Genomic DNA, 16,651 nt, shown 5'->3' on the forward strand with positions numbered 1-16,651 from the left:
AAATAAGAATTTCCATTTTATTAAAATTTTCAAGGAATTTTTCCTAAGGAATAAGAAGAACGCCAGTGATTAAAACAAGGGAGGAGCTGATTTAAGAGTTAAGTTCATTCACCATGTTTTCTGCAGTTCTGTCTTGTTGACGTTGTGCTACTCTTATTTTTCTCGTGCCTACATCTACAACAGTGGAAGGATTGCTGAACCCCCTTCTCTGCGTCATTAAGTGCTTAAAACTCGTCACCATAGACGTTTAAAGATACGATAAACTTCTTTGTAAATTTGTGGATGGTCTCTGGGGGGAAACCAAGGAGATTTCACGGGAAATTTCTTAATAAGCGTAGATAGCCTTATCATGGTGGTCATCTGCGCCAGAAATGTACAGAAGGAGGTTTCAGAGATGGAGCACCTCTGTAATCACCTTTCTGAGAAATGTGATGTGTTCCTGATGGTTGGATTTCCTTATAAAAGAGCGTCTCGCTAGGAATAACGTGAAAAATGCGTTGTTAGCTCGAATATTTTACATTGTTAGCGAAAAACGTTGTCTTGGGACTTGCTGTCGTGTGATATGATGAATTGGTTGCCGACAATGAAACGATTCGAAACCGCCCCGACACTCCCTTTCATTCCATATGACGTTGTATTTTAGAATTTTTCAAAATATTTACTATCGTCGATGAGAACACAACAAAAAAAAAACAAGCGCTCAGTAAAAAGTTCCAGTCCGGTAAAGTGCATTTGTATGCTAGCATTCACCGTGAACGGCCTTACCAATAATGAGGTCGAGTTCAAAAAGCTATCAAGAGATTAGTATGAGTGATCGGTTAGTGATCTGTTCATACACTACGATCTAGGATCTTCATTCTCTACCTCCTAGTATTCTAGTCGAAGAAATCGTAGAAGTAGAAGACGTCAACCGAGCGATTCAGATGACAGTGCTGAGGTAAGTGACTCCAACGGTGCTCTCCCGGGCACTGTGGTCCGTGTGACTCCGTGTGTTTACTTTCCAGGGAAAACAGTCCGATGAGGACCGCCCACCGACTATTTATGTTTGTGAACCAACAAAATGGACGATTGCGGTGAGTAGCTTGAAGATAGGAATTGTCGTTCGTCCACGAAACTCACCTTAGCTGAAAGTAAATCCCAGGATTCGGAGATAACTGATCCAATCTACGTTCGAGATAGTGATGTGTCGCAATTCGTGCCGCTACCTCAAGCAGAGTCAGATGTAGGTCAACGATTATCGATTGATTGGGGGCTGAGATTGACCACCTGTCTTTTAGTACCGTCCTTCAACCGATCCTCGCATAGAGGAACACTTTATAGGTGTACGTTCCAGTGAAGAGGTAGGTCGTTCATTGATTTCCATACAGCCCATAGGTCATATGTACGATAGGAGGTCAGAGACGTTTGGGTTTTGTCTTTAAAGAATTTTTTTTAACTCAAATATTTTATTTAAATTTTTCAGGCCGGATCGATAGTTAAACCAGACGATTTTGTGTTGTACTATAAAAAAGACGCCGACGACGACCTCGACGTCTCAATTCCCTTATATTTAGCACATAGAAACACAAGAAACAAGGTGAGCTATGCTATTATCGATCGGCCGCTACGCGACCGCTAGCTTCGGACAAAGGGAGGTGTGCATTATCTATCGTATGATATCGTAATATCAGTACTTTTTTGCAGCTTTTTCATTTCCCTGTGGTACGATATACGGAAGATAACGGATCAAAATGGTGGCATGTTCAAATCGGTAATAATAAGACGCAGTCGGTTCGTTTACAAAGAATTCGTGAAAAACATCTTCGCATGGAAGCACAGAATCATCGCAAAGCCAGAAGTTCTAGAAAAATCAACGTTAACGTTCCGCAAACCAATCAATAATCATGCAACGACGTAGACGCGCGCATCGCATCGTATCTGTGATCTTCGCCACATTTGCGCTCCCTTGTCGCGCTCGGTCCCACCACTGATCGACCATGTCAGGGGGTGTATCCACGTAGACATTCTCAGCAGGACCGCGACGCAAGCGCGCGTCGCGACGCGGCAACCAACGGGTCAAAAATTTTGATGATGACTCTGCACCGATATGCGTGTGGTTCATACTTAATGCATTTTTTTGTAGTTTCGGCAATTATCGGATCTTGTTCGTTGTTATCATCTTTATCGCTTTACGGACGCTCGTACTGGAAGAATGGAAGTGTTCCCATTATGGAAAGGCGGCATTCTTGATGACTATCAATAAATATGCTCTACTAGTATCAGATAAAGAGTTCAACTAATCTGTTAAGGACTAATATATCGCTTTTTCCCGGTTCTAATGGTCGAAATTCATCATTTATTGATTATTTCCGTTCAACGATCCATGTAAACCGAGACCTACTGCCCTGATGGCGAAAAAGAAAATCTTATTTGCACTTTATGCAAGCGTCTGGACTTAACAGCTCACATTTTATGAGGTTAAGTCATATGCGCCCGTTTTTGCACTTTAAGAGTTCTCCACTCTTTATTGATTGATTTGTACAAATGCGCGTGGTACGCAGAAGAACATCGGTTGCACTAATCTTGCAGTCTAACTGCGCACTCTATTCTATCAATCCTTTCTCTTCCAATGTTCAGATCAATAGATCAATGACAGATCAAACTGACAACAGGTCAGAATACAAAGGGATTTTAACCGTAAAATTGTCTACAAACTATGTTCAAAGCCAATTTTAAATCCGTGATCGATATTTACACCTTGCCCAGGACTCTGCAGGATGAACGTTCGGTGTAATAATCGCTGTTGCGTTCTGGTTTCCAGTTACTTGTTACGGATAGTTTGAGCAATTTTTTTTCGAAGTATAATTTCGCAATCGATCAATACTTTTGATGTTCTTTGCGCAAATTTTCACGTTTTCTCATCTATTTGGTAGGCACTTATATTCACGGCATAATTGCTATGCGTTTTTTTTTTCAAGTATAATCCTCAGATGTAAGCATGAATATAAATAGTTGTAGCGATGAAAAAAAGAAATTTAAGTGCTGAAGTGAAGTATGCCGCACCGTTGTGGGCGGTGCTTCTTCTTTTCTGCGGCACGGTTCCTCATCTGGAACTTTGTTTTGTGTTGCTTTTGGAAGGTCTTTGAAACAGGAAATTCTACAGTGGAATTTGATTTAGGAGAAAGTTTGTTAATTTTTTTGTGCTCTTCCGAAATATAACATTCAAAACCTGTGTGCAGTTGCTACTTTTCCAAAATTAAAAAAAAATAGAAAAATCCAAAAAATCCAAAAAATAGACATGAACTTGTAGGGAAGCGAAAACAAGAACAAGAAGTGACTAGCGCCGCCCATTCGTACATGTCGCACTCATTGACTGCCACTTGTGCCTTTTAAAACGAACTTATAGAAGCAGTGCTGCTGCAAAATCTCATAGCGGAATTTATTGTGAGAACTCTCCTGATGTCCTGTCAACGCGTCGAATTCTCGGAACATCTGTCCTTTCGAATAAATTTTCAAAGAGTAAGGTTGTCATAAACAGGCGCCGTATGCAATCCTCCTCCAGATGTAATGTCCCAGCAGGCTGCCGAATATTCCTGGAACGTTGCTCGTTGATTTTATACAAATTTTGGTAATCGTTCCCAAAATCAGATTATTTCTTCCTCGTTTCTTAAATCCTTCTTTTTCTGCTTTTTTTTCGACGATTTCGCTTGATTTCACTGAAATCTTTTCGATTCTGGAGAAAAAAAATCTTTTAGAAACTTTCTGTTCCGTTTGGCTTCACGTTTTTTTTTTGCATACGATTTGGTGAGACGTTGCTTGGAAAGCAAATAGATAGTGTTATGTTTGAGTTTCACGATATATCTATTTATGGACCAAGTCCCATACAGAATGATATATTGATGGGACCGCTATGGGGACCGCTATACATCTTTTTTCACTTTTCTCAAATTCTCCGGATCAAAAAAAAAATCCGAATCTTCTTTCTGCCTTATTCCACTAAGATTTCTCTTATAATGATAGTTTTTTTGTATTGTAAGAATGTTTTCTACATAAATATTTTACATTTAGATTGTCAAGTTGTGGGTCAAATTTGTCTCTTGGTCCTTGATCTGGTGATCTGAATCGATACGTCAGACATGGTGATACGAACTTGTCATTCTCTTCTCGGCTATCTATTCATTTGTTCTTTTATTCATCCGTTCTTTTCTTATTCCTCCTCTATTTCTCATTAATTTATGCAAACATTTTCTTTAGGGTTTGATCTGATTTCCATTGTTCTTGCATATTTTTTTCATTTGTTTTATTTTTTTTTCATTTTTCATTTCATTGCCATTCATCAACCCATTACTCATCCATATGTTTGAACGTTATGGATTCTTCTATTGCTCCATTCCCATTCATTCAATGGCCCAGCTATTTTTCTATTTACTTGTTTATTTATTTACTTATTCATCCATTCGTTCATTCGTTCATCGATCATTCGCCTATTCACCTACTCAGGAACTTCTCATTTGTTTACTCACTCATAAACCTATATAAAGCCAGTTCACTATCGATTTCCAAACTTTCCAAGTGATCTACTTCGATTGGAGTTTCAAAGAGGTAGATTCCGAAAAAAGGAGTAAAAATTAGGTGCTTCCTGCATCGCATTGTCATATTACCCATTACTAATTTTATTGAGAGTTTTACTGAGAGAAAATTCTCCGAGACACTCGTACTCGTTCCCATTGCGGCCGTTTCTGGCTGAGGGTGTCTTGCAGTAATTGGCAGGAGATCTTTCAAAACTGCCACTAGCGTCCACCCACATTCCTTGCCCTGAGAACTTTCGAGTATCTCTTGAAATGACTGGTGGAGACCACTTTCTCCATTCTTTTCGAGTTCGAAAGTATGACGACGAAAACGCAAAAAATGCTCTACAAATCCGGAAACCATGTACATTGTCAGACTGATCAGTTTATTCATTGATGCAACTCTTTAAATCAGCAGAAGTGTGGTGAAATGGAAGCGTAGGAAGTGAATTCTTTAATATATTTAATAAAAAAATCAATAAATTAAAATAATTAAGAATTTTGGAAAATACTCCGTGAACCTCATTTAACCTTGAGTTGCATCATAAATCTTGACGTAATTTTAAACTTTTTTTATCCTTTTTTTCTTTTTTTTTCAGATAAGTAATAAAATAAATAATAAGTAATAAATAATAAGTAAATAGTGAAGTGTTTTGGCAATGCGTTTTGCACTATTTGATGCAGAATTATGTTACCTAAAAAATATTGCGTTTAGTTTTTTTTTTTCAATGCGGATATCCTTCTCATTCTTTTCAAGTCATTAAAATGGAGTGTCAGATCGTCAAAAAAGGACATTTTTGCCATCTTCTGTGTTTTTTTTTTTGCCTTTTAATCGATGTGTCAAAGGCATAGAAGCTAGCTAGAGAGATTTGTGAAGTGGATGGCGAAGTAGTACCGCTTAGGACATCTCTTCTTCACTTCAGGACAGCTCAAAATTCGTTTAGGGGATTCAAAGGCGTCAATTTCGACCTCATTGCCGTGCATCGCAACGGACTTCCCGTTCACCTCGATGAGGAGCGACTAAGTCAGTTCATTCGTGAAGATTAACTCTAAACGACCGAAAATCGGAACAGATAACGGAATATTTCCACAATACCACAGTGGAGTGTCACCTTCCCTCGATCGAAAAAGTTCAAAAGTTTGCCAACACCGGTTCCGCATGCTTCGTACGACGACAACAACAACAACAAAAATCAGCAAGGCACGATCTTGGCCGGTTTGTTTAGTTGTAAAAAGGAGTTGTAAACAACAACGGGTAACGATGGGGGTGGCATCCGAATAAAGCGAGAAGTTTACACCTTAAAATGTCTCCAACTAGCTAATTTAATAGTTACACTTAAAAATAACTCGAACGCGATCTCGCCTCCCCTTAAAGTTTACCGCATCTCTTCCAATGATCCCAGCGATTCGTAACCCTATTGACTGATTTCTTGTTGATTCCTTGTGTATTTTTGTGGAAACCTAAACTTTAATTTCAAAAAAAAAAAACGCTACAACTTATAGGCCAACCCAAGATTTTAGAGTATTTAACATTGAAAATTCCTCTAAGCGTTGTTCTATGTTTTAAAATTTAAAATTTCTACACAGCTATGTATGTTACGTGAGAATCGATAACGGTAAATTGTACGGTAAATCTAGTTGATCGATTCATTCATTCTTATCGTTCCTAGATCCATCCATTTGGGCGTCAAGGGATTTTCTAAGGTGCACCTTAATCACACTTCTTTGAACTTAGATCATTTTTAGTGAACATTCTTCATTTCCATTCTCTCAATGTTTTTTTTTTGTTTTTTTTCTTTTGTGTTCTTCCTGTTGTATTGTCTCTCTCGCTAATCGATTTTTTCAACCTATTCCTAGTAAATGCAGACAAGGACGACGCGACGTAGACACGGAGATGCTATATTTAAACCCTAAATCATTTCCGTTCCATTTATTCGTCATCTCTAACCTCATTTTTTTTATGGTGAATATGAAACGAAGTGGAATTTATGCTCATTCTAAGAATGATGTAGATGTATTTCGCATATATAATGAATGGTACAAACTTTGGATTATTATCCTGTACTTTGGGCTCCACGTCATTCGATGAAGTATTTACAAGGTGCGCGCCGTTTCTCAGGAACGGAGCGTCGCTTCGATGGGTGTGGCATCCGAATAAGGCGACGGAGACGTTAACACCTCCTCGAAGCCTCCCTAACCACGAAATCCAATTGTTACGCTCGAAAATATCTTGGAAATGATTCCGTCCTCCTTTAAACCTCCTCTTATCGCCTTTCTTTCAATGATTCTACATGACATCTACGAAAAATGATGTACACATAGGTATTTTCGTAGTTAGGGATTATTAATTATTATTTTATTTTGATTTTAAAAGTTTTCATATAGCTTCATAGGTAGGTGGACCACCACGGTTTTTCTTTCGCATCGAGTATTCGAATGATCGATAACTTCTCCCAATTATGTACTTGCAACAAGCGCTATTATGACATATAAGAACTTACCAAACTTGTTCATCGAATGTTTTTCCACCAATTTCAATTCATCCGAGCCGACGCATTGAATTTCTTCCCATATGCTTCTCCTCGTTCAAAACCAGTTCTCAAGATGTCCTTCGAAATTTTATAAAGACACGGCGATTTCAACTATTGCTTACATTCATTGTTATTTTCACAGTGATTTCCTTAAGATCTTAATCTTAATTTTATTTTTTATCTTATTATTATTTATATTTATTATTTTATTATTATTTGTGATTTTACTTATTTATTTTTCTTTTCTTAATCTTAATGTATCCTTCAAAATGTTGGAATTTCTGCAGCACTAGGCAAATTCGTGGCGAGACCCAACTGTGGACCAATGGCCGCATTAGAAGCGGTGTAGGTTGGGCATTTCGCAATCTATCGCATAGTTATTTGGGTCCCGTACGTGTGAGTAACTTGGCTGGATTTTCGTCCCATTTCCATTGCCGTCTTTCCTTCCTCCTCGTCATTTTTTATATTCATCAAAATCTTCTCCTACGACATGAACCTCTCTGGTGAAGTTTTTTTCTTTTCTAAGATTATTAAAACATGTTTCGCTTTGAATTTAACCATACTTATATTATTTGTTTATCTACTACTTATTTATTTTATTATTTTTCTTTTATTATTTATTATTTATTTTATTTATTTATTTATTTATTCATCTATTTTCTTCAAGTGCTCTTTGATTTTGTGCATCTACAGCGGAACACAACATTTTTATGTTATAACAATCCCTATGCAATTATTATCCAACGCGCCTATGCAATCATTGTTTGTTTGCCGTTTAGCGTTTTTTCCAGACAAGTACTTCTCGACAATAATAAAAATATGTTTGAGTCTGACGGATAGATTTCCGTGTTAAGAACAACTCGTCCATTTCGCAGACGCTCCGTTTTTTTTTTTCCTACCGTCGTACATAAATTCGTAGGCCTTATAGATCGTGCTACACTGCTTTTTTTTCTGAACGACGACCCAACGAGCCCACCATACATGAAAGTACAACAAAAGTGCAATTTTTTATCGCTAACGCATATTATGACCACGATCGGGGATGTTGAACGCGTATATTCTGTAATTGCACTAATGTTCCATAAATATTTTATATGACATTTGCATGAACGACTGATTTCGACGAGAACCGAGTACAGTACACTTATGTATGACCTTGTATGCGACCTAGATGGTAACTAATCGTTGACGAAAACAACGGGTCGCATAAGAAGGTGATGGGCGGAGAAATAGGGAAATGTAAGGTATAATGGAGATTTTAAACTGCTTCACCGTTTATTTCATTTCTGCCAGCTTCGCAAATTTTCCCATGGATTTTGAGATTTTCTGGATTTTTTCAAACTAGAAAAACTTGACTAGAATTTTTCAAATCACAAATGAATGCCTCTGTGCTTTTATAAACTGCCCACTTCGTCAATTTTCCCATAGATTTGGAAATTTTCTGGATTTTCTCGAACTCATTTTTGACTAGAATTTTTTAAATCACAAATGAATGCCTCTGTGCTTTCATAAACCGCTCGATTTACCCTGACATTGTCGCAGACAAGGAACCTCGCGGTATTTTCGGGAAAAATCAATACGTAGGGAAAGCACAAGTGCGAAAATGGGGCCTGATATAACGTGTAACTGCAATGTTGGGACGCCGCTATCGGTCCGACGATGGGATTGTTCGCCCTCGATACTTCGGGGATGAAAAGTGTTCAATTGCTCTGCCACTATGTTATGACACTCTTCTCCTCTGTTTATTCCTAAAATAATACATCTTGAAAAAAATTCATAGGTTTAGAAAGTGTGTGAAAAGAAAAGAGTGAAAAAAGAAACGAAAGAAAAAGTCCAGAAAATAAAATCAGGAATTATTTTTCTGCAGATCTTTTTTTTCGGAGCATCATGTGAGGACTACTATATAGCGTTAATTTCTGTCGTTTTGTTACTTTTCGCACTTCAAAGGTTTTTTAATATTTTAATATTTTTTTAGTATTTAAATATTTTTTTAAAAACGATAGAAAATAATAGAAAATAATACTTTGCAACAAGTTTTTTTCTTGTTATAAACTACATTTTTTCATCATCTATTATTCACTACTACTTATCCCTGTTTTTATTTTTTTTTTCGAAGTAAACGACTGAAAAATACATTTGGCTGACCGCCAATTTTTTGTCTTGACATTTTTCGATTCAAAATAATTAGTCCCATTGAATGGTTCCTTCCAGGTCACATGATTTTTCCTAACAAGTGCTCCGCTTTTCCCGCGTACCCAAACTTAACACTTTTACGCTTTAAAAGCTAATGAAAGTTTAATATTATATCATTATTCCTTACTTCTGTAATTATTGTCACTTTCACCCCCATTATATTGTCTGCTATTATTCTACATTTTTCATTTTCATTATTTTTTCCACTTATTATTATTATTCTGCGTAGCATATTTCATTCTATGCAAGCTTCACAATTTGTAGCAACGTGTTACGTCAATTCTACCGTTGTCCGTCCCTTTCCTTTACGTTAATGAGAAATTTCAAAATTTTCAAAGCTTCCACGAAGAAAAACTGCTTTTTCCTGAGTTTTCAATTCTAGTGTGCCGTTCTCAGACTCGGCGATTTCAAAAAGAGAGAAAACAAATAAATTACTAAATTAAACTAGTTTTGTGGAAGGTTGAGTAGTTGTTGAAAAGTGATTTTTTTTTCTTTCAGGAAAATAAACAAAACCAACAGCAAGCACCAAGAAATCGCGGATAATTCCAAAAATTAAATATTACATTAAAAATGTGGATTATAGGTGAATATTTTCGAAAAAGTTAATTATAAGTAAATTAATAATAAATTAATAAATTTCGATGAATTTTGCTGAGTCGAACTTCAACGAACTTTGTGAGGACACCACAACTTTTGAACGACCGGTACTGAAATGGACAAAATTCGGGGTTTCAGGATAATGCTTGAAACTGTACTGGATCATAGCGAAGAAATCCAACAAAAATGTTATAAATTACAGTATGTGGCACCATCACGCCTTACTGTAGTGAAGCTTTTTTTCCGAAGATGTTTTCTCTTGAATATTTTTCCCTGTGCATACATAAAATGGCAACAATTACCTAAAATATACGAGGAATTTTGGGTGTAGTGTAGCGGTTAGAGGTTCTGTTGCTTGCACGATCAATCGGAGGTTCGAATCCGCCGCAGTGCTCATCAAGCCTTTCAACTCTCCGGGGTCGATAAATTGGTGCCAGACTTGTCTGGGAGGATAAAAACACTGACTTGACACATCGGCTAGCCCCCGCAAGTCATTGTATGGGCCAGCTACCTGTTTGTAAACCTCAAACGATTCTGAATTGAAGTGGACGTGGGCGCATCCCAAGCGGATTGATTAACACCAGAGACTTTAACCTTTGTCCTTATCCTTTACATGAGAAATTCGTGCTCATCCACTATAAGTCTCTTTAGACACCAATATAGAACACCTTGTCCGCGTTTGTAATTTGACCTGGTTGATGTTTATTAATTTCTAATCTGTTTACGTCAATAACGAGTAGAATAGCAGATGTCATGACGGTGTCTTTCCAGATTTTTCCATTGATAGCAGCGAGAGGAGGTGACTCTGTTCCGGAAAAAAAGTAACATAAATTACATTTATCAATGTTCCACTGGGTTCCAAATGTGCCCTACGAACATTCGGCGGTTTTTTGAGGGAAGAGAGGCGGAGTTGAGTCATTATACATTATGGATTGCTCATTCAAACACCTCTGCCCATATGTTCAGAAGTGACTCGTCCTGTTTTTTTTTTCTTTCCTACACCAGTTGGTTTACATGTGTTTACAGCTGTGCAATGTTTACATCATTTTCAAACTGAGCGCCGCTGTGAACGTGGAGGATCCACGGCTGGGGTGGTTGTGTTTGTATGAGAGCCAATCACGACAACGTTGCCACGCCCATTGTCTCTCACGCCAGCGCTCATCTTCAAATAGTTCGTCTATTCGCGTTGTCTAGGGCTAAGCTTTGTGGTCCAAGATATTATATTATAGTGTCATTGAATACTGTATTTTGGATCTTAATTTTACAACTCTAGATCGAACCGTAGAAAGATTTTAAGACATTTCGTACGAGTTTATGGTCTTCTAAGGATAAAGTATGAAACCACTGGCGTATCAATCCACTTGGGATTCGCCAACTCGTTTTACTGAACGTTTCATAATCGTTGAGGTTTTGGAACGCGTGCTGGCCTATACAATGACCCCTTAGACAGGTTTGGCATTAATTTCTCGACCACAAAGCGATGAAAAGCTTAGTTTGCACTGGGGCGGTTTCGAACCATCGACCGCGCGGCTGAGACAGACATCAAACCGACTGCGCCACACCCGCACCTATGATCTTTTACTCACTGCATTCGATGCAAAACAACAACAATTACAAAAACTCTTTCTTATTTTACGACACCATAATTTTCCTGAAATTTTCCACAAGAACAGGAGCTAGAACGATAAAACTGAAAGTAAATAATTGTCAAATGCACTTAATTGAATTCGTAGCTAACATTCTTATGCATTTAGTAGCTGTCATTTTCAAGGGATTTCCATATGCGTCAAGCGATGAAAAAGGTGCCATCATTTTCTTTTTTTTTTTTGAGTGTCGCTAAATTCACAAAGTTTAGATTTAATTACATACCCGTTACGGTTGCTGTTAAAGCGGATCTCCAGCAATATTCGAAAGTTGTGGGATTGTGGCGTAAGTGAAAGAGATGGAAACGAGAAATGAAATTTCTCCTCTCTATTTTTCTCTACTTTCTCGATTTTTCGATTTTTAGGAACCTTAGGAACTTATGGAAATTTTGAGAACTAAAATTTCTTCTCTCTGTTTTTTTTTCGATTTTTTTTATCTCTTAATGAGACTTGAAAGATAAATTTCTATTAGTTTAAAAATGCTAAACAGAGCTGTTCTGATGTTTAATGTGTGTCTAAGTGATACCTTATAACTGTTGTGACAAAAAGAGGCCTGAAGGATCTAACGAACTTTTTACTTTTTTTATACGTAGCTATATAACATTTTTATATTATCGGTTGTATCCGTACTATAGTGTTCATTCATCTTCTGTTCATATTTCTACTAGTTTTTTTCTTTTTTAAATATATTTTATGCGTATATAAGGCCTATCTGGGCCTCTGAAGACGGCCAAAAAGCCGAAATGTCAGAAAAATACAAGGTTCCATCTAAAAACCTCCCATTATTACAAAACATTTATACGTATATTTTATATATTACTATAGGGTTATGTTAGGTTACGCCATTACTCTTATTTATTATCTAAATAATACTTATTTATTAGCATTAGTATTTTTATTCTTTATATTATATATACTACTTATTACTACCTTATTTATATTAGAACAGTTTGAACTTTCACTTATCAATAAAGATTAAAAGAAGTGACATTTTCAAGTTTTTTCTGTAAAATTAAATTTGTATTTTTTGGCGACGATTTTCTCGTCTATCTTTTTTTTTGAAATCGAAGCATTGACGAAATGATGACGAATTAAAATGAGCATTTCATAGTTCCTTCTCTAAAAGCGTCAATACTATATTTTAAGAGTTTTCAAACTAAGTTTTACACTCATATTCATTTGAGAGCGCTACAATTTAGGAAAATTATTTGAAGTATGGGATTTTCTCCTCTTTTTCCTCTTCAATTAGCTCATGAGGATTGATTTGATGATATGAAGTGACGTGATAGTCATCATCATAGTGAGGAAATAAATAAAGGAAGGAGATAAAGATAAAAAAATAAAGATAAAGATAGGTTTCTATGCCAGGTCACGCAAAATGTTAGCTACTACATATTTAAGCAGTCATTTACATGTGTGTTTCCAATTTCTAAACAAAGGATTTCAGGGGAATAGCGACCCGGGGGCCAATTTCTGAAGGAAGGAACTCAGGGGAATATGGACACGGGAGCGAACATAAATAGGGTGAAACGGATGGTACAGCAATTTCTACGGTCATAAATTCGCTCATGTATTAGCGTTTAGCGGCTCGTTTATTTCTTGACAAATTCGCTTGTGGTTATTGCTCAGTGCTACTGTACCGCGGGGCGTCAATCCAAAGCCATGGGACTTGTCCCACCTAATTTCAGCAATTTCTGGCACCAACGCACTCATTCCACGCCATGAACATCGTGTAATCCCTTTTTATGGAATTCTCAAGCCGAAGCATTAAGGAGGAACATCCGTGGGACCCGTTCACTGTTTTTTTGGAATTTCGTGACACACACGTGAGAGAAGAATTATTCTACAGCATTATTTTCTTTTACTTTTTTTTCTTATATCTTACTTACATTCATATCTTACACGTTTTTTTATGTTTCTATTTTTTGCAGAGGAGAAAAAATAGGAAGAAGAAGAAAGAAAGAAAAGTCAGAAGGAAAGGAACAGCAGGGTTTGCGACGGTGAAAATCGCTATTTTTCAGCATGCGACCCACGCCATATCTCTTGGCGACTAATTGACATATATATCTTAGTCACTGTTAGCTAAGTTTCATATTTACGCCTATGATTTTATAAAACCATGTAGAAATCCGATCGTAAACGAACTGTGAATATTTCGAGGATCCTTCGTTCTATTTTTGGGCGAAAGGGAGTGAGTTGATCAATAAAGAATAAAGAATAAAGAAGTGTCCATAAAAAAAAGTGCGAAGAGAACAAATGACTTCTTTGTTTACTCTTGTATCCTCATGTTTATGAATTCTTTGACATCTATGTTTGCTCTGCAACGCATAGAGAAGATTTGCACAACAGGCGATTAATCACTCAAAAAATTTTAAAAAATAGGCGAAGAATTGAAAAACTTCTGGTAAAATTTGTCAAGAATTTCTATCTGAATTTTTCCACTTATGGATTAATCCCCTGAAGTGATATTGGGTGTAGGATGCTAATAAAGACGTTAAACATTCAAGTCTGCGCTAAAACTTAGGGAAATATGAGGTTTCTCCTTCAGAATACACGGGAAGCCCATCAAATCAGTGCTACTCTGAAAAATATGTCATTTAAGCTACCCTGTGGTGCAATATTTGGTATCATTGAATGGTATCTCGTGGAAAATCCTCAATTCAGTTCTTCAAATGTTTTTTCATTGACTATCATTGTAAGGTGCAGTAATTTTAAAATCTCTTTGCCTAAATTTTGGTTTAATTTTTTAAATTTTGTATAAATGAATTTCAGAAAATCTATTTTAGATGTATCTTGTTGAAGTAGATTTCAAAAAAAAACATGGCTCATTAAAAGATATCACTTACCGCACGTGCTATGCACGTGCACTCTATTACGATCGCTCCTACAGATAACAGCTAGAGACCTAAGTAAATGATTGGACTGTAGTCATCCTGAGAGGAACGGGGCGCTCTCTTGGAAGAGTAGACAGGTTGGGAAAAAGACGAAGTGTGTCAGGTTGTATTTTTCCACCACTGGGATACTTGTTCCCTGAACCCCGTACACCCTCGTTCAGTATCAATGGTCTCATTGATCTCAACTTAAAAAGTGCGACATAAGTGGTTCCATCGAGAGTTTTGTTTTAATTTTCATCTTTTTTTTTTTTTGCTGGAAAACTCCTATGAACCAGTTCTTCTTTTGATTGATTTCTTTGAGCTGTAGTCAAAATTGATGTTGACCTTTCTTGATTGATTAAAGTTTCAGTGTTTTCACCTTCCTCAAACCTTGAAGAGTCAAAACCATCAGTGACTTATCCCCTCAGGCGCTTCATCACCCTACAGAAAGCATTCAAAGAATAATTTAACTCTGGGAAAAAAACCGTGTTTAGTGCTGACCTCATTCCCTTAAATCTGGCAACGTAGCAAACCACCACGTGCTACAACTATGAATCACTCAGGAGGGTTTTTTAAAGGGACCTGACCTAATCCCCGTAGATCAAAACCCGCACAGAACAGTTAATGGGGAACACGAACAATTTCTACTTATTTTTTTTTCTTACGCACAGGTCGTTTCGTATCCAAATAGATGCGCACTACATAAAATGTTCAGGTGGGAGCTTCGATTGATTTTTTTTTTTATTTTGAATTTTCTACCAATTCTCATTTCGAATTCTGTATCGCTAATGTACACTTCAATATTCAGTTGATTATAAACTAGTTGCATTCTAAACGTGCTCTCGCATAGGATCCTGGAATCGCTTTCGTAGAGTTTTTTTCCCCCACAAAAGCCCTTGAAGCGAATAATGACCCTTAGCGCAGGATCGCAGCTCTTGCTTGAACGCTAAGAAAGTCGCTGTATCGCTTCAACAAGGAATCAGGATCGCATCAGCGCTATCCGTCATTTTAATTTAGTCTGGTGAGACCACAGGAGACTCTGGCTTAATCGTGCCTCCTTCTCGTTCTTCTTCTGGTCATTAATCCTACATCTATTCTTTTTTTTTCACAAGGCCATTTATCCACCATTTATCTATTTTATATTGTTTATTTTCTAACTTCTTTTAACTTATTTATTTGCTTCATGTATTTTTTTGCCTGGGTAGGGGAAAAGAGATTAGTTTGGGTTTTTTACGTCTCATTCTTCTTTTCTCATCCAACTTATTGTAATTTTCCACGCTTTTCCATTAATTTTTTCTCTAGAAGTCCGGAATTTCAAATTGTTTTGAATATTTTTCGCATGGATATCGCTGCTTATATGATTCATTCACTATCTTTCCATTGTCCCGGTCCTCTGCGAGGAGTATGCAGGTCAGTCCAGCTCTGCTAAACCGGCCGAATTCAGCTTCACATATCCGGGAGTCAGATGAGATTTTCACTCACCAGTGTTAATGTCTATCGATCCGATATAGATACATAGAATAGAGGCTGTTGTAACCTCACATCACTTCAGCTCACCTAATCGAAAAAGTGTAGATATTTTCATGCTCATATTTCGTTGTATTTCTTTTTTCCTAGAAAATCATTTCTATGAAAAAATTTGATTTTATATTGGGAAAAAAAAACGCTCTCATCATCTCACTGTTTTTTTCCTCTTTCCTGGGTTAATTCGTATTAGCAGGATGAATCGTAAGAGAGTAGATTTTCACGTGTTCATATTTTGCAAAATATTTTATTTTTTTTAGAAAATTATTTCTATGGGAAAATTTGAATTTATATCTGAAAAAAAGCGCTCTCTTCATCTCATTGTTTCTTCCCCTCTTTCCTGGTTCAATTTGTATTAGCAGAATGAAAGAGCATAAAGGCAATGAATACACGCAAACACGAAAATTTTAATGAATTTGAATTTTAATGAACTCGACCTTATCATATATATTAACACTATATGTGACAATATGATTATGAACTTATGGATGTTCAGCACAGGACACCATTTGATTCGTTTTCGTTTTTTTCCCTGAATACGATCTCCTTTTCGAGGATTTTTTTTTTAGCGACTAAGCCTTTATTGCATTTTTTCTTACTTTTTTCTTTTTTTTTCGTTTTTCTCCAAATCTTGCTGTTATGAACTCCTCGAAAAAACGTGTTCTCTCTACAATGGAAATTTTTCTTGGATTTCACATAGGGATTTTCGAAGACCAATACGTGGCAGCACTCATCTTATCTCC

The 16,651-nt window shown here is 36.8% G+C and overlaps 2 protein-coding genes across 3 annotated transcripts; both read left to right on the top strand.

Moving 5' to 3' along the window:
- Positions 1-770: 770 nt before the first annotated feature.
- RB195_007599 (uncharacterized protein) lies at positions 771-2,242 on the top strand (the record flags this gene model as incomplete). Of its 2 annotated transcripts, none has more annotated exons than XM_064181319.1 (8): positions 771-817; positions 880-937; positions 1,005-1,073; positions 1,142-1,222; positions 1,278-1,340; positions 1,463-1,576; positions 1,684-1,770; positions 2,123-2,242. In XM_064181319.1, 8 exons carry the CDS (start codon positions 771-773, stop codon positions 2,240-2,242), a joined length of 639 nt encoding a protein of 212 aa, XP_064038118.1. The 2 variants fall into 2 exon arrangements, with proteins under 2 accessions (XP_064038118.1, XP_064038119.1); XM_064181320.1 differs by having other exon boundaries at positions 807-817.
- Positions 2,243-13,256: 11,014 nt separating this feature from the next.
- On the top strand, positions 13,257-13,565 carry RB195_007600 (uncharacterized protein; the record flags this gene model as incomplete). The annotated part of the gene is made up of 2 exons (XM_064181321.1): positions 13,257-13,337; positions 13,443-13,565. 2 exons carry the CDS (start codon positions 13,257-13,259, stop codon positions 13,563-13,565), a joined length of 204 nt encoding a protein of 67 aa, XP_064038120.1.
- Between the last annotated feature and the right edge of the window lie 3,086 nt (positions 13,566-16,651).

The sequence above is a fragment of the Necator americanus genome, chromosome I (assembly GCF_031761385.1).
Source record: "Necator americanus strain Aroian chromosome I, whole genome shotgun sequence".
NCBI classification, from domain to species: Eukaryota; Metazoa; Nematoda; class Chromadorea; order Rhabditida; family Ancylostomatidae; genus Necator; species Necator americanus.